The 23,631-nt window shown below is 45.0% G+C and overlaps 1 protein-coding gene across 1 annotated transcript in view; it reads right to left on the reverse strand.

The window, feature by feature from the left end:
* The window catches only part of DNAH12 (dynein axonemal heavy chain 12), a 292,017-nt gene that overhangs the window by 204,811 nt on the left and 63,575 nt on the right, over positions 1-23,631 (reverse strand). The window contains exons 14-19 of the mRNA XM_061618291.1: positions 19,838-19,963; positions 19,347-19,481; positions 15,934-16,127; positions 13,752-13,995; positions 13,300-13,485; positions 163-363 (exon numbers count right to left, since the gene is read on the reverse strand). Coding sequence (XP_061474275.1) covers positions 163-363; positions 13,300-13,485; positions 13,752-13,995; positions 15,934-16,127; positions 19,347-19,481; positions 19,838-19,963 — 1,086 coding nt within the window. The remainder of the gene's footprint in view (positions 1-162; positions 364-13,299; positions 13,486-13,751; positions 13,996-15,933; positions 16,128-19,346; positions 19,482-19,837; positions 19,964-23,631) is intronic.

Genomic DNA, 23,631 nt, shown 5'->3' on the forward strand with positions numbered 1-23,631 from the left:
CTTGGGGCAGGATAAGATGGAATATAAATCTGAAAAGGAATGAACAAAATGATTTTAAAAAACCCTCAAGAGAAACTATTACCTTCCTTCAAGATCCTCAGAACTGTACTATATATGCAAATGCACCCTAAATTAAAGGAGGACCTATAAATCAATGTTTACCTTCATTTGTTTCTCAAAAGGCTTGATGAAAGGTGATCCCCTCATTGTTTGTGTTTTTACAATCTGATCATCCAGTATAGTCTGAATTTCATCAACTGCACAGAGAATATTAACTCCAGTCTCACGATATAAGCTTGTTTGGAAGGAAATTGAATCCCAGATATTCATCATGGTGTGCATTGCTTTCTCTAATGAAAATTCCTACAATCAGAGAAATAAATATTACTGATTTTAGTTGAATTCTTACCTATGGAATTTGAACCCAGGGAAAGTTATGGAGGCACTCTCTCTGATCTCCTTCAAGCAAGCTTTGAAGACACACCTTTTTAGAACTGACTGTCGGTTTCATCTGAAAGGTGGTTTTCATGCCATCACATGGGTTTATAGCGCCATCTGGCGCCTGAAGGCAAGAATGCACAGGAGTCAAGACCCTAGCTGCTCCTTCTGGTCCCACTCCAGTTCATTCGAGACGAGGCCAAAGTGAGACATCTTGACTGCCGTCACATACAGAACAGATAGAACAACCAGGGAAAGGGCACTGCCCAAACAGAGGAGCAGCAACAGCCAGAACACATCCAGAGAGGTCGACTCATTAACACACTGTAACATAATTGAATTAAAGGAACCTTACAATGAAGGCAGCCTCCATCAGAGAGGGCCATGATGGCCGTTTTCCCCAGGTAGCATGCTATCATGTGGGATGTACCAAAGCAGCCCTAGTAGGGAGGGACTACCCAGTGCCTAAACATGAGAAACAAGCTGTTGCAGAATATGCCTTCCCAAAGAAGTGTCATCAGAGGCATAGCAGTCCATCTTATAGTGCCTGATGAATACAAGAGATGCATTAGTTGTGAATGCAGCCATGGTGGCTGCAAACCTAGTAGAATGTGCCATGATATAGCAAGGCACCTGAAGCTTGAAGGAGTCCCGACAAGATGAGGTGGATTTTGTCACTTTATTGAAAGGATATAATCAAGGATTCAGTTAGCAGTATGTCTTGCGTATGGCAAAAGTAGACCTTGAAGGCTCTGCAGACATCTAGAAAATGCCCTTGAAGATTCTGCAGACATCTAAAGAATGCCGGGTTTTTTCAAGTGGGTGAGCAGGAGTAGGACCAAAAGACAGCAGTACAATATCCTGGTTATTGAATAACCCAGAGCCTAATTTGAAGGATGGATCAGGATGTAAAATGACTGAGTCCTTATGAAATACGCAGAGATGACAGCCGATGACAGTGCTCCCAACTGTGACCCCCATCAAGCCTAAGTGACAGCCACTAGAAAAAGGACCTTGAGAGAAAGCACTTGCAAGGGCACTGTTCTGAGGAGCTCAAATGGGGGACCCTGCAGTACTTGCAGCACCTTCTGTAAGTCCCAAGATGGAAAACGACTCCACACTATCGGAGTGAAGCAGCTCCAGAAAACGTTTAACTAGAGGATGAGAGCCCATCTGCAAACCTCTGTGAATGAACTGTAAGACCCACTGGACAGTGACTTGGAGAGCTGCAGCCTATGGGAGTCACACCAGCTGGAATATGCCAACCACATACTCTGCCTAGCAGGGGAATGGGAGGAACACTAGAGGATGCCGTCCGGCCAAGGAGACAGGAGATTGTCTACAGACTTGGCCTTTATCTCTAGATACCTTGAAAGGAAGGAAGAACTCTGTTTGATGTAGCCTCCACTCTCCCTGAATCACCTGCTACCTGCTGATCCAATCTGCAGTGACATTCAGGACCCCACTGAAGTGTTCTGCCCTCAAGAGCAGCAGGTGTCTCTTGGCCCAATAGAATATTAGTGAGGTCTCCACCTGAAGGGTTTGAGCCTTGCTGGTTCAAGTGCGATTTCACGCGGGTGGACTACCCCCAACCCCAGCCGGTTCGTCTTGAGTCAGGTTACACAAATTGATAAAATGGAGTTTTAGCCTTGCCGGTTCAAGTGTAATTTCACGCAGGTGTTGTCTTGACTGGTAAAATGCAGTTTAAAACTGCTATAAGTTGCCCAGGGACCTGCAGATGAAGTTCAGGACTGGACTGAAGTAGCACCACCTTCCAGGAGACCTGCTCCTCAGTGTATATATTTATTTATTATTTTTATTTATATCCCGCCCTTCCTCCCAGCAGGAGCCCAGGGCAGCAAACAAAAGCACTAAAAACACTCCAAAACATCATAAAAACAGACTTGAAAATATATTAAAACAAAACATCTTTAAAAACATTTTTTTTAAAAAAGGTTTAGAAACATCTTTAAAAAAAGGTTTAAAAACATTTTTTAAAGGCTTAAAAACACATTAAAAAGCAATTCCAACATAGACGTAGACTGGGATAAGGTCTCAACTTAAAAGGCTTGTTGAAAGAGGAAGGTCTTCAGTAGGTGCCCAAAAGATAACAGAGATGGCACCTGTCTAATGTTTAAGGGGAGGGAATTCCACAGGCTAGGTGCTGCCACACTAAAGGTCCTTTTCCTATATTGTACAGAACGAACCTCCTGATAAGATGGTATCTGCAGGAAGCCCTCACCTGCAGAGCACAGTGATCGACTGGGTATATAAGGGATACGGCAGTTATCCTGGTCCCAAGCTGTATAGGGCTTTGTACACCAAAACTAGAACACTGAACTTGGCCCTGTAGCAAATGGGCAGCCAGTGCAATTTTGCACCAGCTGCAGCTTCCGGACCAACCTCAGGGCAGCCCGACATAGAGCACATTACAGTAATCCAGCCTGGAAGTTACCAATGCGTGGACAACAGTGGTCAGGCTATCCCGGTCCACAACCGGCCACAGCTGTCTTAGCAGCCGAAGCTGGTAAAAGACACTCCTAGCCACTGAGGTCACCTGGGCCTCTAGCGACAAAGATGGATCCAGGAGCACCCCCAGACTACAGACCTGCTCTTTCAGAGGGAGTATGAACCCATTCAAAGGAGGCAACTGACCAATTGTCTGAACTCGGGAACCACCAACCCACAGTGTCTCCATCTTGCTAGGATTCAGACTCAGTTTACTGGCCCTCATCCATCCCACCACCAAGTCCAGGCTGCGGTCCAGGGCTTGCACAGCCTCTCCTGATTCAGATGTTACTGAGAAATAGAACTGGGTATCATCAGCATACTGCTGACACCTCACCCCAAATCTCATGATGACTGCTCCCAAGGGCTTCTTATAGATGTTAAACAGCAAGGGGGACAAGATGGTACCCTGCGGCACCTCACAGAACAATTGCCAGGAGGCCGAAAGACAACCACCCAATGCTATTCTCTGAAAACAACCTTGGAGATAGGATTGGAATCACTGTAAAACAGTGCCTCCAACACCCATCTCACCAAGTCAGCCCAGGAGGATACCATGGTCAATGGTATCAAAAGCCACTGAGAGATCAAGTAAGAGTAACAGGGCTGCACTCCCCGTGTCCTCCTCCCAATAAAAGTCATCCATCAGGGCGACCAAGGCTGATTCAGTCCCATAACCAGGCGTGAACCCAGACTGGAATGGGTCAAGATAATCTGTTTCATCCAAGAGTACTTGCAATTGCTGCGCCACAACCCTCTCAATCACCTTCCCTAAGAAGGGGGTATTTGCGACCAGTTGGTAATTGTCTCAAAGCAATGGATCCAGGGTGGGCTTTTGCAGGAGCGGTCAGATCACCACCTCTTTCAGGGCGGCTGGAACCATTCCCTCCCGCAACGATGTGTTGACCACATCCTGGATTCACTCAGTCAACCCCCCTCAGCAAGCTTTAATAATCCAAGAAAGACAAGGATTTTACCGACCACGGATGGATGGAAGGCTGAGTGGACCTTGACCCCTTTTACCAGAGATTCGACCTCCTACTTCCATTGGAATCGAACTCCGGCCATGAGCAGAGCTTCGGCTGCGTTACCGCCGCTTACCACTCTGTGCCACGGAGGGCCCTTATCACACAGTAGAGAAGAGCGGTTTGAACTGTAACACACGGTCAGCTGAAATGCCACCAAGGGCAAGAGTAACAACAGGTGAGTTGTTTAAGCTCTAAATGCAACCAAGAGATGCAGACAAAAATAACCGGACACAGTCAACTGCAGCCCATGCAAAGGTACTTAAGTGGTTGGCAGAGGGCCAAGTCGTGTATCTAAAGTCACTAGATGTGCCTATTGAAGTAATGACATGACAGCAGCATCAAACTGGTAACTGGAAGTTGAGGAGGGCCCCAACCCAGCAGTGCCAGAAGACTGGGCCCTAGCCTTTGTAGACTGAGCCTTTGTGATGGGCTCAGTGGCAGTGGTGGACAACACCAGCAACTGGCAAACCAGCAGTGCAGGCACAGTGCAGGTGCAGGAGGCTGGTGATTAATGGAGGGGTGCACTGGAAAGTGGAATAGGGCTGCCAATTTTTCTTGACCAGTAACAGAAACCTCTGATCTATCCTGCTCCACAGCAATAGTGGGCATAGTAGAGGTAACTTGGAAGGGAAACCTACTGTCTTGGAAAGGAAACCTACTGTGCCTGCCTGGCAGCCAGCTGAATAGAGGAGTGCTTGGTTTTGGCAACAACCTTAGAGTTGAGGTGGAAACACAACACAATGCTGCTCCACCTCAGATAGTATATCAAGAGAATCCACATATGGCTGTGAAGCTAACATGGTATACACACACACAGTAGAGGGATGCAGTACCTGGTTGTATGTGCGCCACCCCAATCTCTGAGCAGTGAGAGATTTCCAGGGGTCTCTGCGCTTGCCCAGGGTTTGGTATCCTTGGAAAGAAGGTCAGCGGAGACTGTGGTGTCTTTATGAACTATGGTTTATTCATTTACACACATTCCAACCTGAGCTTAGGATGGAGGGATTCAAGGCATCAGCAGTCCAATAGATCTTGCATTTTTCCTTACAGGAGACATCCTAGAGTCATGGTGCAGAGATCCAGCCTCTCTGCCTGCCTCCAGTCCCCAACCTTTCCTTTCTCACTCTACAAAAACCTCAAGCCTCTCCTTGGCTTCAGGAAGGGGGGGGGGCTCTCCTGAAGAGTTTCAATAACAATAGCATCTCCCTGGCTCATTCACCAGTTAATTGGCACTTGACAGGCCCATTAACCCACCTGGCCACTCTATTAGACTAACAAAGGGAGATCTGGCCAGCAGAGCAGATTTCTCACCTGCAGGTGCAGGATTCCAAATCAGAGGCTGTAAGGGACTAATGGTCTTATAGGGTGGGATGCAGTTCCTATGATGAGTGCAGTCCCTGAGCAAATTCCAGCAGTGAGAGGCACCCAGCGCATTGTGAGTTTGGGGAGGCAAGAGACACTGGGAGGGTTACCTGCCTCTGTTTGGGCCCATGATTCACACTGGAGATGGTGAGGGAGAACAGAGATTTCTTTCTGCAAACCTGGGTGGGCTAGGCCAGCTAGTCCTGAAGAAGATGCCCCCAGATAAAGACTTGTGGCAGGACTTTGGAGTTTGAGGCAGGAGATGAAGTGGACTGGCTTAAAGACTTTTCCCAGAGCAGAGAGTGGGAGGAAAATGGCTACAGTGTGCCATGTGCTGATGAGGAAACAAATCTGTTCCTGGAGATGAGTTCCAAGACCCTGTAGGCAGCAGCAGGGATCAGCTTGGACTGGGAGCTTCTTGAAGCCCCAAAACAAATGGTCATGTGGACAACTGCATGGTTTGGGGGTGGAGGTTATGCATATGGGACTGTGTACTGATTTGCTGTAGGAATTCTTCTGATGGTTTTAGTATTGCCTTTTGAAATGCTGTTGATTTGTGCTTTTTGCATGCTTGTGGGGATATGAGCCGTTTAATGATTTTTTAGAAATTATGCTGATAGGTTTTTGCAGTAAGATTTTAATATTTAAGATTTACTATAATATGCCTGTTAGCTTTTGTGTGTGTGCAACTGTTTGGGGGAACAAGGGGGAAATTGTGTGTTTGAGAGCTGCTGTGCTGCAGTGGCAGAAGGCAGGACAAAGGAGCTCCAGTACAGAGGCTTTAATTTGGCTTAAACATGTCGGGAACTCACTATCTTGGGCACTGCCAAGTACAGTAGGGCCCCGCTTTCCAGCGCTTTGCTTCTCGGCGCTTTGCTAATGCAGCGGTTTTGAATTGTGTCCATGTTTCATGTTCGTCGCTTGTTCCGTTTTTGTGGCAATTTTGCAGTATGACACTAAGAGCTTGGAAAAGAGAGACGCTGAGTGCACAAATTGATGGCACCCGGCACCTTGAGCGCGTCGTCAGAGCTTGGAAACGTTCCTTTTTTAAACTACAGTTGGGATGATGGGAGTTGTAGTTGAAACAAGGAACGTTTCCAAGCTCTGACGATGCGCTCAGCAGCTGAGTCCAAGAAGAGCATCAAGCGCCATTTGTCGGTGATTCAGTCTGATTCATTCTGTGCATTCAGCATCTCTCTGTATTCCAACAATTTTCCAAACGTTCAAAGGTTAAGATTACTGTATTATATTATACACTATATATAAATATATATATATAAATAATTTATAATACTTGTAATTTATTTATAATACATAAATATAATAATGGATGGTGGATGTTCGACCTGTTCTGGATGGGGTTGCACTCCCCCTGAAGGAGCAGGTTCGTAGCTTGGAAGTTCTTTTAGAACCATCCCTGTCACTTGAGGCTCAGGTAGCCTCGGTAGCACGGAATGCTTTTTACCAACTTCGGTTGGTGGCCCAGCTACGCCCTTAACTGGATAGAGAGAACCTCGCTTTGGTTGTCCATGCTCTGGTAACCTCGAAGTTAGATTACTGTAATGCGCTCTACGTGGGGCTGCCTTTGAAGACGGTCCGGAAACTGCAGCTTGTACAAAATGCAGCGGCCAGATTGATAACGGGGACTAGGCGCTCCGATCATATAACACCGATCCTGGCTCGCTTGCATTGGCTGCCTATATGTTTCCGGGCCAGGTTCAAAGTGCTGGCTTTGACCTATAAAGCCTTATACGGTGCGGGACCACAATACCTGGTGGAACGCCTCCCCCGATATGAACCTTCCCGTACACTACGCTCTACATCGAAGACCCTCCTCCAGGTACCTACCCATAGGGAAGCTCGGAGGATGGTAACAAGAAAAAGGGCCTTCTCAGTGGTGGCCCCCAAATTATGGAACAATCTCCCGGATGAGGTACGCCTGGCGCCAACATTACTATCTTTTCGGCGCAAGGTTAAAACTTTCCTCTTTTCCCAGGCATTTTAGCATTTTAGTATGTGTTGAAAACTGTCTTGATTCTTCTGGGAATTTTTATATTTTTAAAGTTTTAAAAAGTTTTAAATCTGTTTATATGTGACCTATTGTATTTTTGATGTTGACTGTTGTGCACCGCCCAGAGAGCTTCGGCTATGGGGCAGTATAGAAATTTAATAAATAAATAAATAAAAATAAATATTATATATTATATACAGTGATACTGTACAATATATAATATATATATAGTAATATACTGCATATATATACTGTAATATATATATATACTGTACTGTATACAGTAAAAATATAAAAATATATACAGTACAGTACTATATAAAATATATACACTGCAGTAATATTTTTGTGTTAATTACAATGGCATCTCAGTGTAGTACTAGTGATAAAAAAGTAGTCGTAAGCCTCTTTCTTTAGCTGCAAAGTTAGAAATGATTAAACTAAGTGAGCAAGGCATGTCTATGGCTGAGATAGGCCGTCAGCTAGGTTTGGCTCGCCAAACAGTTAGTACAGTTGTGAACGCTAAGGAGAAAGTGTTGAAGGAAATTAAAAGTGTCACACCAGTGAACACTAAAGTTATAAGAAAATTTGATAGCCTTATTGCTGACATGGAAAAACTTTTAGTGGTGTGGATTGAAGATCAAACCAGTCACAACGTGCCTTTAAGCCAAGCCATCATTCAGGGCAAGGCTCTAAGTCTCTTCAATGCTATGAAGGCTGAGAGAGGTGAGGAAGCTGCTGAGGATAAATTCAAAGCTAGCAGAGGCTGGTTTAATAGGTTTAAGGAAAGAAGCCATCTCCACAACATCAAAGTGAAGGGTGAAGCAGCTAGTGCTGATGCAGTAGCTGCAGAAAGTTATCCACGTGAGCTTGCAAAGATCTTTGAAGATGGTGGATATACTAAGCAGCAGATTTTCAACGTGGATGAAACTGGCCTATATTGGAAGAAGATGCCGTCTAGGACTTCTATTACTAAAGTGGAGAAGTCAATGTCTGGCTTCAAAGCTACAAGAGACATGCTAACTCTCGTTAGGGGCTAACGCAGCTGGTGATTGCAAGTTAAAACCTATGATGATTTATCACTCTGAAAATCCTAGGGCCCTAAAGAAATATGCAAAAGCTAGCCTCCCTGTTTATTATAAATCCAATTCAAAAGCTTGGATGACTGGCGATCTTTTCTCAAATTGGTTCACGGACTATTTTAAGGCTACAGTTGAGGCTTACTGCAAGGAAAAGAAAATTCCTTTTAAGATTTTACTTCTTACAGACAATGCCCCTGGCCATCCTAGAGCTCTAGGAGATATGTACGAGGAGATAAATGTTATTTTTCTACCTGCAAATACAACTTCATTGCTGCAGCCTATGGACCAAGGTGTAATTTCAGTGTTTAAATCCTATTACCTAAGAACTCTTGCTAAGGCTATAAATGTCTTAGACAGTGATACAGTACCTGGGCAAAGTGAAAATAAATTAAAAGCAGTTTGGAAAGGCTTCACGATTTTGGATGGTATAAAAGCTATTAGAAATGCATGGCAGAAAGTTAAAGAAACAACATTGAAAGGTGTTTGGAAGAAGCTAATTTACACACTTGTGGATGATTGTGAAGGCTTTGAGAATCCAGTGGAGGAAGTCACTACAAATGTTGTGGAAATGGCAAGGGAATTAGAATTAGAAGTCGAGCCTGAGGATGTGGCAGAATTGTTTGTCTCTCATGACGAGACCCTAACAGATGAAGATCTTCTTCTGACTGAAGAGCAAAGAAGGATGTTTCGTGAAGAGGAGTCCCATCCTGATGATAGTCCTGCTGTGCCAAGAAAAATGACAACCAAGGAATTGGAAGAAGCTATCAACTGTATAGAAATGGGGATGGCAGCTTTTGAGAGGATTGACCCAAATTTCAAAAGAAGTTCTAAAGTGAATGCAAGCCTTCTAAACAATATTGCATGCTATAAAGAAATTCTAAGGGAAAGGAGATGGGAATTCATCAGGCAAAGTTCATTGCTTTCCTACTTTAAGAAAGTACCATTGCAACCTTCAACAGCAACAGCTACAGCTAGCCTTTAACAACCTTCAACATCAACATCAACAGCAAGAGCATCATTCAAATCTCCACCATCAAAATGAATAAGATTCGATGATGAGTCATATGATGGAGACTTGGATGATTTGGAGTCAGATGATGAAAATGTGCCAGCCCCAAGGGCAACGGCGAAGGCTAGCCAGCCAGCCTCACAGCCCTAAAGGATAGGAAAGGGCGGACGACACCAAGCACTTCTCTGCCCAGAGGCTAATCACTTTTGCGTATGCAGGAATAACACCTGCATCAGCTCCAACCCGCTCCTCAGCACCGTGCCAGGAGACCCGGCAAAGATAGAAGCTCTGCAGCCAACACTCTAAGATTTCAAGGTAAGCAATGTGTGTGCACCTAGCGAGCGAGCAAGCGAGCGGTGGGGGCGGTGGGAGGGCGAGCAGGCAGGGGGGACAAGCTAGGGAGCTGGCAGGGGGAGGGTGAGCAGAAGGACAAGCCAGGGAGCCAGCAGTAGCGAGCGAGCAAGCAGGCAGGGGGAAGGGCGAGCAGGCAAGGGAGGATGAGCCAGGGAGCCGGTGGAGGGCAAGCAAGCGAGCCAGCGGGCAAGGAGGGGACAAGGAAGGGAGGTGGCGGAGGGCGAGCGAGCAGGCAAGTAGGGGGGTGGTTGGAGGGCAAGCGGGTGGGGGGGACAAGTGAGGGAGCTGGTGGTAGTGACCAAGTGAGCAGGCAGGGGGGAGGGTGAGCGGGCAAGGGGGGACAAGCGAGGGAGCCAGCGGAGGGCGAGTGAGTGAGCCAGTGGACAAGGGGGGGACAAGCCAGGGAGGAGGCGGAGGGCGAGCGAGCAGGCGCGGGCGGGCAGCTCCATCCCTGTGATCCGCTGCAGGTAGCCTGCCGCGGAAGGGGAGCACTACTCCCCCACCATAACGAGGGCAAGTGAGCGAGCGAGTGGGGGGGGAGGGTGATGCACGGAAAAGTGGAACATCGATCAGCTGTTGCAGGGGGAGCTTCAGGGGCCAAGCGCTATCAGCTGGAGCTCCCCGCACTACAGCTGATCGATGTTTTGCTTTTCGGCATTTTTCGCTTTACAGTGGCGGTCTTGTCCCTAACCTGCCGTACAAGTGGGGCCCTACTGTATGAGGACTGGGTGTGCAGTTTGAACTGTGACTGGGAGCTCCAAGAAAGAAGAAGAAGCCTAAAGAGAGAGTAATTAATTGAAAACATGCTGAAAGGGATGGACTGTTTTTGTACTTGTGTGGAAATGTGACTGTAATATGACTATGCTTTTGATTATGTGTATTTCAATGTCTTATTAACCTGTATCTGCAATTTCTTTGTAGGAAAAGATCTTATTCTTTTGTTTGTTTTCAGGTCTGGGACAGACCTTTATCAGGGAGGGGGGTAGTGTTATGGGTTTGGGGTTGAGATTTATGATTTCTATGAGTCCCAGCCTCTGATTTGGAGCCTTGGGCCTGGAGGTGAGAAACCTGCTCTGCTGGTCAAATGAGTTTCTTTTGTTAATCTAATGGAGTGGCCAGGTGGGTTAATGGGTCTATCAAGTGCCCATTAACTGGTGAATGGGCCAGGGAGATCCTTTTGTCATTGAAACTCTTCAGGAGAGCCTTCCCCCCTCCTGGGGCCCAGGAGAGGTTTGTGTTTTGAGTTAAGTCTGAGGAAAGCCTAGGGACTGGAAGCAGGCAGAGAGACTGGCTCTCTGCACCATGGCTTTGGGGTGCTCCTGTAACCCTGATGGACTGCTGATACCTTCAACCCCTCCATCCTAAGCTCAGGTTGGAATGTGTGTAAATGAATAAACCATATTTCATAAAGACACCACAGTCTCCGCTGACCTTCTTTCCAAGGAAACCAAACCCTGGGAGAGTGCAAGGACCCCTAGAAATCTCACTGCTCAGAGATTGGAGTGGCATGCAACATGGCGAATCTCACACTGAGGCACTTGCACACAGTAAAATCCACAACTAGCTGTGGAGTTTACATGGCATACACGCACACAGTAGAGGGGTGCGATACCTGGTGAATCTAACACAGTAGAGGGGAGCAGTGATTTGAGGTAAGACCTGGTATACATGCACACAGTCGTGGGGTGTGGTACCTCAAGTCCAACGTACACACAAGAAGAGGGGTGTGATGAATCTTGCACTGAGACACAACACACACACACAAAGATGGGTGTGATGAAACTAACACTGAGGTACACAGACATGGTAAAGGAGTGCAGTACCTGAAGTCCAACACCTGTAGAAGACAAAGGGTGAGGTGATTCATGGACACAGTAGAGGCCTGCGGTACCTGAAGTCCCACCCATACCCTAGAGGAGAGGTGCGGTGATTTCAATGCTTAGAGACACACACACAGTAAAGGGTGCAGTGATTGGGTACAGTGATTTGAATGCTTTGACACGCACACGGTAGAGGGGTGTGGTGAAAAGACACTTAAACACACGCACATGGTAGAGGGGTGCGGTGACCTGGCACTTAGACACACGCACACGATAGAAGGGTGCGGTGAGCTGACCCTTAAAGTCATGCACACAGTGGAGGGGTACAGTGAATTGAGACTTATAAACACAAGCACACAGTAGAGGGGTGTGGTGAATTGGCACTGCAGTAATATCACACTTAAACAAACCTCCACTGCATGTCAAAGCATGTGCTTTCTGCTCTTTTTTTTAAAAAAAAATATACATACTGAAATGCCCTTCCTATATCCCCTTCCTAACTTCACAAAGGTGGAGCAAGGAACTGGGCACTGACAGCCAAGGGCTAGAACATGTCAAACAAAAAGAGCAGGAAAAAGGACAAGCAAAAAAGCAGGAAGGTGCAAACAAACTGGCAGGTGGGAAGGCTACAGGAGGACAGGGTCAACTAAAATGGCAGCTGGGCGAAAAGTGTGGGAAAGAGCCAACAGACTGGAGCCGCAATTGTGAGCTCCAAAAGACCCGTCTCAGCCTCCACTGCCGCTTGCCAAAAGAAAAAGGTATGTGAGGGAGTGCTGCCACCCCCCACAATAAGGAAAGCACTAGGAAGCACTACTGCTCCAGTGGCCGACCGGAGCCGCAGACACACACTCTGGTAAGGGCCCTCAGCCCAAGCACTGTCTCCCCAGAGGCCTATTGGAGCTGCAGCTGCAAGCCCCAGTAAGAGCCGTAAGCCATGGGGGGGAGTCTGACAGACCTCCAGAGCTGCAGCCGCGAGCCCCATGAGGTAAGACCCTATGAGTTAAGGAGGTGGGGAGGCAACTATTGAAGCTGTGGGGCACCACAAGCCTCACAATGGAGAGGAGATGGGGAGGGCAAATACTGAAGCTGTGGGGCCACAGCCACGAGCCCTGCAACAGAGGTGGAGAGATCTGGGAGATTGCTGCTGGAGATGGGATCAGCAGGACCCAGTGGCAGGAGGAAGAAAGGGAACTCTACACAACTGCAAAAGATCACACTCTCACACCAGTCCTCACACCACACACTCTCCACAGAAAGCTAACACCGAGACAAAGCTCACTACACTAAGACAAGAAGAACAGCCTCAGATGAAGGCAAGAATGAATTGGAGTGGTACCGGAAGGAGCAGCTAGGGTCTTGACTCCTGTGTGTTCTTGTCTTCGGACGCTAGAATGTGCTATAACCCACATGATGGCATGCTACCTGGGGAAAATGGCCTTTGGAGTTTAAATTGGGATGCCAGATACTGGAGGCTACTATCCAGGGTTGGTTTTAGTCAGTTTTATTGTTCAAATGAAATGAGCTTTTATTGTTATATGAATATATTGTTATATTAACCATTCTGATTAATTGTATGGATCGTACATCACTTTGTGAGGTGACTGTCCTAAAAAGTCTTTAGAGAAGGCTTTAAAATAAATAAATAAAAATTCTGGGCTGGGGCAGAAGAGTTTATATTTGTTCTTACCTTGCTTGCACCCATACTAATGGTTTCAAATTTTTCTAGGTAAGGGGTCAGATTCTGCTTTAAAACTTTTCTTAGGGTACTTCCAGAATCTGGGGTTAAATCATAGCCAACAATTTCTGACATCTGTTTCCAATGACGAGCCCTTATGCCTGGGTTACAGAGGGTAGTCACCAAAGGGATATTTTCCTGGTTGAGAAAAAATATTTTAAAAGAACTTTCACCACTGTAACTTAAAAATGGTATGTTATTCATTTAAAATCTTTAATGTAGCCAATCTGTTCAAATAGCTTCTAATGTAGCTCATTATTTAGTTTAATTTATGAGAGCAGTGGCTGACAACATTTTTAAGTTTTCATAAAGAGGCCACATTTTTTAAAAGTGTTCACGTGTAACTCTGAAACCTTTTCTGTGTTAAGACCACCTATCTTTATTTTTTATAGACATCCACTTACCTTGAAATCTTTAATTTGTTCCATTACTGCAGAACACATTGAAATGGTTGGACTGTCCTTCTTTTCTTCCTCTACCCTCTCTTCTACTACTGCTCTGCGTTGCAATGACTTTTTTCTTTCTATTTCAGCTTTCTTTAGCTTTTGTTGAAAGAACCTTAACGTCTTATAAATTTCTCGAAAAAACTCATCTACCTCTGCTTCCATACTTTCCCCATTCAGGTCTAAAAAAGCACCATCCATCCATCTAGAAAAATAATAACTAGAATGAATCCTACATTTTAATAAGAATTAAACATTTAACATAAACATCAAAACATTTCTTTTTCAAAATATTTATTACATTTATATCCCACCTTTTCCTCCAAGGAGATCAAGGTGATATACGTGGTTCTCCTCCCTCTCCATGTTATCCTCACAACAATTCTATGAGGTAGTTTAGGCTGAGAGACTGCAATGGGCCCAAGGTCACCTAGCAAGCTTTAGGGCTGACTGGGGATGAACTCTGTTCTCCCAGGTCCTAGCCCAACACTCTAACCACTACACTACTCTGGCTCTAGAACATAATAGGTCTTCAGATTAGAATTTTTGTATTGTACAAAATGAATTCAGCTTTTTTTTAAAAAAATCACAAGATAGTCATATTAGATGATCAATATTAAGTGTAAGCAGTTTGAAAACATGAAGGATTGGCATTGTGTTCCTCTCCTGTTATTTGTGGGAGGAAAGAGTTAACACACCAAAGGACTCTCACCTTAGCCCCTCCCACAGAGTGTTAGGTCACCATCTGGCCAAGCTTGGAAGTATAACATTACTCAATAGAAAAAAACACTGTATCAACATTAAAATAATGCAACACAGCGAAACAGAGATAAAATACAACATGAAGAATTTGAACACATACTACAATTCTCTGGACTTACTCCCACCACCTGTTTCCACCCCTCATATTTTATTTATCTAGGTATCTATTTATCTCCACTTCCTTCTGCTCAAGTCCAATCCTTCCTGATCGGTTATAATTTTAGCAGATAAAATTATTGATAATACTATCAAACAACTGATCTTTTATCCCATCAGCCTCTTGTTTATTCCTTTGAGAGGGGAGATGTCTAGAGCCAGCTAGAAATATTCCCATGTTTGAGAAATAAGACAAAATCATATATGTTAGTGGAAAGTCCCCTGTATAGGTGTGCAGGCTGACACTTCTACCCTCCGTCAGCAGAGGACACAGGCTCTCGTATAATGGTTCTACCTTCCTGGCTGCAGAGACACCAGACCCCTTTATCCTAAAGGGGGGAGGGGAGGAAAAAAAACCCTGTTTTTTCTATTAGATTAGATTCAACAAAGCTGCTTATTACATATTAGGCCTACGATGGATAAATACAAACAATCACAATATCAATATTAAGGGAATGGATTTTTTTGGGGGGGGAATCCAGTTCTGAAAGTGTAAGTGGAAAGTCGCCAGTCTCCGATCCACGGAGATAGAGAATATCGGATAAAGTTGATAATTTGCTGTTAAATCTGAATTCTGTGGAATCCTCGCCCATCCCTAGTATACATCAATAAGAGAGACATCTGGTTTCAGAAATATCATGGCTTCAACTTGTATAAGTCTATGGAAAGTTGCTTGAATCTCACAACCTATACATCTTAAGTGAAACCACCCATTACATCTTTTATTAGTGATCAATGTGGCAGGAACTGTCTATATCAGCCTGTTCAACCTTTGGGTCCCCAGATGTTGCTGGACTACTATTCCCATCATTCCTGACCATTGCACCATACTGGCTGGGGCTGATGGGAGCTGTAGTCTACCAATATCTGGGAGCCCAAAGGTTGGGAAAGGCTGGTCTATATCAAACAATTTAAAAACTTCCTGAGGAGTACCCTCGTTGTAGTTACTTCATATGAGTTATACTATTTGCATGCAGTAAATAAATTAGAAACATCTAAGTTATAAATACTAATATCTTAACACATGACAAATTAAAATTTAAAATATCAACCACAGAAGAGTGAAAATTACAGCCTCATTGCATTAGCCGAGCATGCATATTCCAGGATAAACAGAAGTAATTAATACTGAGAAGAATTTAGTTAAAAAAACAAACCATGGTCACACATTTTTCTTTGACAAACAAAAGCACTCATTTTAGTCACTTTCTGCATATTTAATTACCTTTTTTCAATCCGCTGCCATTTTAATATAAAAGCAAAAAGTTTTTGGTATGGCTCAATGTTAACTTTTAAGGTCTCCAAATCTGGGTATTCAGTCAGTTCCCAATTAAAAAGCTTCTCTTCCTTGTTAATAAAGGCAACAGCTTCATCAGCATCTTGTATGCGTTTCTGTAGAGTTCTCATATCGGTTACATACTGGAAACAGATTTATCCCTCTTCAGAAATACTGGACAATTCAATTAATAATGTATCAGACCTTAACACAACAAGACTATGGGCTGTATCCAACGTTCTCTGTCCAATAGCACAAGGCTTTTTGTGCAAGCGGATGGGTGAGTTTTAATGTGCAACAGGGGAATCCATCATAGCAGTTGCACTAGTGAGTACTCGTTACGTAACAGATATTGTGCAACGAAGTTACCAGCAACCTGCTTATTCATTCCCTTGCATCACGATGTCCTGCTGGCACAAAACATTTTGCCAGTGGAACAGGTATACTGCTAAGTGACTTTAACTATGTGCTACATTGGATACAACCCAATGAATTACTAACTCTTAAAAAGATGAGGTAGCGCATTAAAAATAAACTGTAAACTAGGCATGTTCTATAGGGTTATGTTCCAAAGGATGAAAGTTTAGTCTTTTCAAACAAGGAAGTGGGAGAATGTTGAAAGAACACTTGGGAGTAAGCCTCTTTGAACCTAGTAATGCTTCTAAATAAATGTGAATAGCTAATTTCCCCAGTTTAATGCAATAATCTTTCTAAGAGGTTTTGAAGCAGTGGCTTGTGGCAGCAGTGGTTTGATGGTGGACAATGAGGTTCTGCTGCGCACCATGGAATGGGAGATAGGGACCCAATGCCCTTTCTAAAAATGTCACTAAGTGTCAGGCCCAGGATGTGACTCAGGAACCAGACCAACGGCTGTAGTTAATTCGTGTTTTATTAGGGTAATGTCCAAACAAAGACTGCGTTTTCTCATGAAGCAATACAGGGATACAGGTCCTGCGGCATTGGGAGAAAGTTGACAGAGCAAGGGACTTCTTCCCGCCTGTTCTTTAAGAAGGGGCCAAACGGGCGCGCAATCTTTCGCTCCTCCTTAACTGCCCCTCAGGTACTGCCCGCCTTCCCCCCCTTCTCTCCTGTCTTTTCAGCTGTCTGCGTGTGCGCGGTGAGGGGGGAAGCATCACCCCCTCCTCTTCTGAAGTTTCCGATTCCAGGATGGGGGATAGGGGAGGGGCTGATGGTAAACTGCCTCCCCGCTTTTCGGCTGTGAGCAGCCCTCCCTCTTTCCCCTCTTGCTCTGAGCCTGAAAGAGGGGGAGGCGTGAGAATGTCCAGGGAGGGCTCAGGCTCCCCGTTGCTAAGCGACCTTATCACTGGCAGTTCCTCTGTTTCGTCTTCGCTCCAAAGGGGGGAAGTTCCTCCCCCTTCCCTCTGCCATCCATCCGAATACTCTTCTCCCAACTCTCCGGGATCCAGCTCCCCGGGATTGGGACCCCAGCTCTGCCTTCCGACACTAAGTGGCAGTAGAAGAATGGGGACTGCTACTTCAGCATCATGCAAGAACACAGCTTCTAAGGTTTATATCCAGTGCTAGTCCTATGTGGAGTAGACCCATTGAAGTTAATGGTCATAGCTAACTTACCTTTGGTTTAATTAATTTCAGTGGGTTTACTCTGAGTAGAACTTAATTAGATACAACCCTGAATGCCTGCAAGAAGTAGAAGTATCAGCCCTCATGAATCTGCCCATGTCAAATGGCACCCTCTGGTAGAGCAACTGGGTCCCTATCCCTTATTCAGTGGAGCTCCACAATGGAAGTTGTTTGTCTGCCAATGAACTACTGCATCAGCTGCAGTTTGGTTCTTCTGCAGTCCTTAGCATTTTGATCTTCTGCAGAACAAGCTTAAACGTGTCAAATAAGCCCCAATAAATTCAATGGGATTTACTCCAAGGTAAGCGTGTACAGGATGATAGCCTAAGGGCCTTTATATAAAGTCAGGTTCTTTTGCACAAAATATAAAATTGCTTCTCATTTGCAGTACGGAGTCCTGTTCCTACTCCACATCAGTATCCATTGCTTGTGCAATTCCTGCATGGAATGTAGAATGCCGTGTCCCCAGCTTATTAAATACCACTTCTAGCATCACAAGTAATGAGCTGCATGGATACTGCTCTTACATACAGCATACATAATGTGGCTGCAGTCCTAAGCATACTCACCCCTTACCTCACCAACTGCAGCTGGCTGATCATGTCTACTTTGGCCCTAAGCTTTTAGTGCCACTATCTAAGCCAGCCTTTCCCTACCTTTGGGTCCCCAGATGTTGTTGGACTACAACTCCCATAAGCCCCAGGCAGCATAGCCAATGGTCAGGAATGATGGGAACTGTAGTCCAGCAACATCTGGGGACCCAAAGGCTGGGAAAGGCTGATCATGTGTAGTTTCACTTTCTAAGCACATGCATCCATAGAGACCTTCCCTGGCGTCCACCCACCCCTACCCCTGGCTGTATTAGGCTTGAAAAAAGGTTTTTATTGTAGCTTGTAGCCAGCCGGATTATTTTTTTCAAGCCTAATTACAATGGAGGAGGGACGATTTCCCTTACATGCCCAGCTGTGACACCCCCATACCAAAAACACTTTCTCACTACAATTATGCTTCAAATAAGCCTACTATTCTAAGCTTAATTATAATGGATGAGGGACAACTTGAGGGGAATCACTGCAGGAAAAGTAATTACCTCTTCCCTCCCTAGCTGTGACATCCCACCAATAAAGTCCACCACCATAATTAGGGTTCAAAGAAGCCTTCTATTATAGCCAACAGAAGCCTTTTTTCAAGCCTATTTGCAATAAGGGAGGGATGATTGGGGTGAGGGTTCACAGGGGTGATCCCCTTGAAATCTTCCCTTCCCTACTCCAATTAGGCTTGAAAAAAGCCTTCTATTGGCTCCAACAATAAGCGGGAGTGATCTTCAAGAGGATTGTTGCCGGGGAGTGAAGGCTGACTCTTGCTTTCTCTCTCCAGAAAGATCACCTCCCATTGGGGTTGGAAAACAACAACAGTTCCCCTTTTTCCAAGCTCAATTACTATGGCAGAGGGCAGGGACAGAGTATGCCTGTATGTGGGGTTGTGGTATGTCTTGTGTGGGGGGTTGCCATGTGTGTATGGTTGTAGTGGGTGTGAGGTGCCCAAAGCAGTTTTTCTGCTTTGCAAATATGCCCACAGGCCCAAAACAGTTGGTGATCCTGATGTAAGTAATCAAATAGTTCCATTATCATATAATGGTCAACAATAAAGTGCTAAATTTAATCAACATGATAGCACATATAACACTTCACCGTTACACACAAAAGTGTGTGTATTGTTTGTGCAAAGTTCAAATCCCTTTTACACCATGTGTCACAGACCTGTTGCATGCGATCCAAATCCGAGTATTCTGTAAACTCACGCATACGACGAGTTTGCCTTTCTATTTCCAGTATCAGTTTCTCACGTTTGGCCAATAACTCACTTTCACCTTTACGTTTAGACCTTTCAATAAGCTATAAGACAGAGAAGAAGTTAGTGGCAGGCATCAACATTTGTGACATTATCTGACAAGAATTTAAGAGAGCACTGTACACTGTACCAGACCAAATCACACTTTAATTGTCCTGTAATGTTAAACAGAACTCACAGGAGGCTTTGAAAACAGCTCTCAAGAGTTTCAAGTACAGGTCTTTGCAACCCTGCAATCCAAGCATTAATTTTTGATTGGTTGCTTGCTTGATTTAATTTATTTACATGCTGCCTTTTCAGTGAGCTGAGGCAAAAGCAGCTTACAACAAACATTCACATCAAAATGCAAAGCATTGTTATCACACAGTATAGTATGCAATATCAATATGTTTATATTTACTTCATCATTTTCATCAAAGACAGGATTAATATTTTGAGGCCATAGTAGAACAGTTGCATTCAGTGTCAGGTCATCTGAGTCAAAGAAATAAACATCTAGGAGGTAGTTCATGCGCCGCTGGCTTTCCTATAAAACATATGAAATTGTTTATTTGTATTTTTAAATTAACAGGAGTCCTTATTTCTTGCTGTCTGGAAGTTATCTTCCCTTCAGGATTGTCACTGGAAAACTGCTAGAATTAGATTTCAGGTTTGACCATGTACTCTTTTCCTATTCCTTTTATCACAGGGAAAAGTGAACAACTGATGGGTAATCCTGAAGTAAAGAAGGTTATAGAAAAACCCTCATTCAATTATCCCATTCCACTTTGTTGGAAAGAGAGTGGGTAGGAAGGAGTGTAGGAGCCCAAGGCTCATTAATGATTTCTCTCTAGAAACAGTCTCAGAGGGGATATTGTGTTTAGCTTGCTCTCTGATTACACTGTGAATGGATATGGTGTTGTTTAAAGTGACTCCAGAGGGTTAATTAATGGCTATGGATGTTTTCTGAATAAAGGCAAGTTTGAAACAAGTGCTTGAAAAATTGAGAGAAACAAGAGCTTGGTAGGGTGTGAATTGGCTAAAATGTGAAGCACCTTGGAGCACTGTATCTCTTTTTTGAAATCTGATGCAGGATCTGCTTCCTTGTAGGAATGTCCTTTTATCTCCACTTACTGCTTTACACATATATGTGTAAATAAAGCAAATACAGTAATACCTGTGTTAACAAATCCTCTAGGAAAGAAGCTCCTTTTAACAAAGGGGGAGACATACTCTGACATAGTCAGAATGTGGCTCCCTGTCTACTGGATTGCAGCTCCTGCAGGCAGCTCTCTCACACATGGCTGGAATGGCACTCCTTGCCAGGTGGCACAGGAGCCTCCACAGTAAACAGTGCTTTGGGTGTCTTGGAAGAACTGTTTACTGCACATATGTCTGCTCAAGTGTAGGGGAGGATGGCACAGAGAGAGAGAGATCAAGCACAGGGTGCTGGTGGTGACTGCCCCTTGCCTGCCTGCTTGAGTATACGGAGAGAACTGTGCTCAAAGCTTTAGACTGCTATAGCAAGATGATACATGATCAAAGAAAAAAGGCAAGGCATCATGAAATCGAAAAAAGTGTGTTTCTGAAAACTGGACATCAGGAAGAAGCAAGTATAGAAGGGGAACTGGAAAGAGGGATTGGGAAAAGAAAGGAAAAGAGAGGTGAGAGCTGTGAGATGAAAAAATGCCAGTAATGGAAGATGCAAGCTGGCAAGAATATATTTCAGTCACGAGAAATTTTGTACAGGCTGCTCAGATGCATTTCAACCACTACTCATGCACCATGAAGAACAGCTAGCAACAAATCTGAAACTAATCCTAGGTACTAAATGGATAAATGGGCTTCTGAGAATGTACCTGGTTAGTCCCACCTACTAGATGCTAACACTGATCAGCATGAGTCTGAAGGGGACCTACAGATGAATGCCCACAGGCTTCCCTCCACAGGGACATGGATTCTAGAGACCCCTCTTAGATAGATATTTATGCATCAGCCTGGGGGCGTAGCTATCACATGTATTGGTGTCTAGGAGACAGGGCTAACTGGGTGCATTCTCAGAAGCCCAGTCATGTGTTCAGCATCCACTGGCAGCCAACAAATGAGCAAGGCTTGAGAGCTCTAAGGACAAATGTTTAAAAAGGACATATTTATTTAATTTGTATGCCACCCTTCCTCCCAGCAGGAGCCCAAGGCGGCAAACAAAGCACTAAAACACTTTAAAACATCATAAAAACAGATCTTAAAATACATTAAAACAAAACAGCATTAAAAACATTGTTAAAAAAAACAACTTTAAAAAAGGGTTAAAAACATTATTAAAAAACATATTAAACAATTCTGACACAGATGCAGACTGGGATAGGTCTCAACTTAAAAGGCTTGTTGAAAGAGGAAAGTCTTCAAAAGGCGCCGAAAAGATAGCAGAGATGGCGCCTGCCTAATATTCAAAGGGAGGGGATTCCACAGGGTAGGTTTCCTATATTGTGCAGAATGAACCTCCTGATAAGATGGTATCTGCAGGAGGCCCTCACCTGCAGAGCGCAGTGATTGACTGGGCATATAAAGGGTAAGACGGTCTTTCAGATATCCTGATCCCAAGCTGCATAGGGCTTTGTACACCAAGACTAGAACCTTGAACTTGGCCCGGTAGCAAATGGGCAGCCAGTACAATTCTTTCAGCAGCGGGGTGACATGTTGGCGATACCCTGCTCCAGTGAGCAGTCTCACCGCCGCATTTTGCACCAACTGCAGCTTCCGGACCAACATTAAGGGCAGCCCGACATACAGCACATTACAGTAATCCAGCCTAGAGATTACCAGTGCGTGGACAACAGTGGTCAAGCTATCCCGGTCCAGAAACGGCTGCAGCTGTCTCACCATCTGAAGCTGGTAAAAGGCACTCCTAGCCACTGAGGTCACCTGGGCCTCTAGCAACAAAGATGGATCCAGGAGCACCCCGGGCTATGGACCTGCTCTTTCAGAGGGAGTACGACCCCATCCAAAGCAGGTAACCGACCAATTATCCGAACTCGGGAACCACCAACCCACAGTGCCTCCGTCTTGCTAGGATTCAGACTCAGTTTATTGGCCCTCACCCAGCCCACCACTGAGTCCAGGCAGCGGTCCAGGGCTTGCACAGCCTCTCCTGATTCAGATGTTACTGAGAAACAGAACTGGGTATCATCAGCATACTGCTGACACCTCGCCCCAAATCTCCTGATGACTGCTCCCAAGGGTTTCATATAGATGTTAAACAGCATGGGGGACAAGATGGTACCCTGCTGCACCCCAGAGCACAACTGCCAGGGGGCCGAAAGACAATCACCCAATGCTATTCTCTGAGAATGACCCTGGAGATAGGATTAGAACCACTGTAAAACAGTGCCTCCAATACCCATCTCACCAAGTTGGCCCAGAAGGATACCATGGTCAATGGTATCAAAAGCCGCTGAGAGATTAAGAACAACAAGGATGCAGTCCCCCTGTCCTTCTCCCGATAAAGGTCATCCATCAGGGCGACCAAGGACGATTCAGTCCCATAACCAGGCCTGAACCCAGACTGGGATGTGTCAATATAATCTGTTTCATCCAAGAGTACTTGCAGTTGCTGCACCACAACCCTCTCAATCACCTTCCCTAAAAAAGGGATATTTGCAACCGGTCGGTAGTTGTCACAAACCAATGGGTCCAGGGTGGGCTTTTTCTGGAGTTGTTGGATCACCATCTCTTTCAAGGCGGCTGGAACCATTCTCTCCTGCAATGATGCGTCGACCACACCCTGGATCCACTCGGTCAGACCCCCTCGGCAAGCTTTAATAAGCCAAGAAGGGCAAGGGTCGAGAGGACACGTTGCTGGCTGCATCATCGCAAGCACCTTGTCCATGTCATCAGGCCGCATCAACTGAAACCGTTCCCAAGATGTTGCAGTAGACGTTGCACTGGACACCTCATTGGGGACTACAGCAGAAGTGGATGGGGCATCAAGAATGCTACAGAGGCGAGCAACTTTACCCTCAAAGTGCCTTGCAAACAATTTACAGTGGGCCTCTGAAGGGTCTAAAACTCCATTTCCTGGAGTTGATGTCAACAGACCCCTGACAATACAGAAAAGCTCCACTGGACAGCTACATGAGGATGCGATGGAGGCAAAGAAGTGGGCCTTCTTCATCGCCCTCACCGCCACACAGTAGGCACGGTTATGATGTTTTACTC

The sequence above is a fragment of the Rhineura floridana genome, chromosome 3 (assembly GCF_030035675.1).
Source record: "Rhineura floridana isolate rRhiFlo1 chromosome 3, rRhiFlo1.hap2, whole genome shotgun sequence".
Classification (NCBI taxonomy): domain Eukaryota; kingdom Metazoa; phylum Chordata; class Lepidosauria; order Squamata; family Rhineuridae; genus Rhineura; species Rhineura floridana.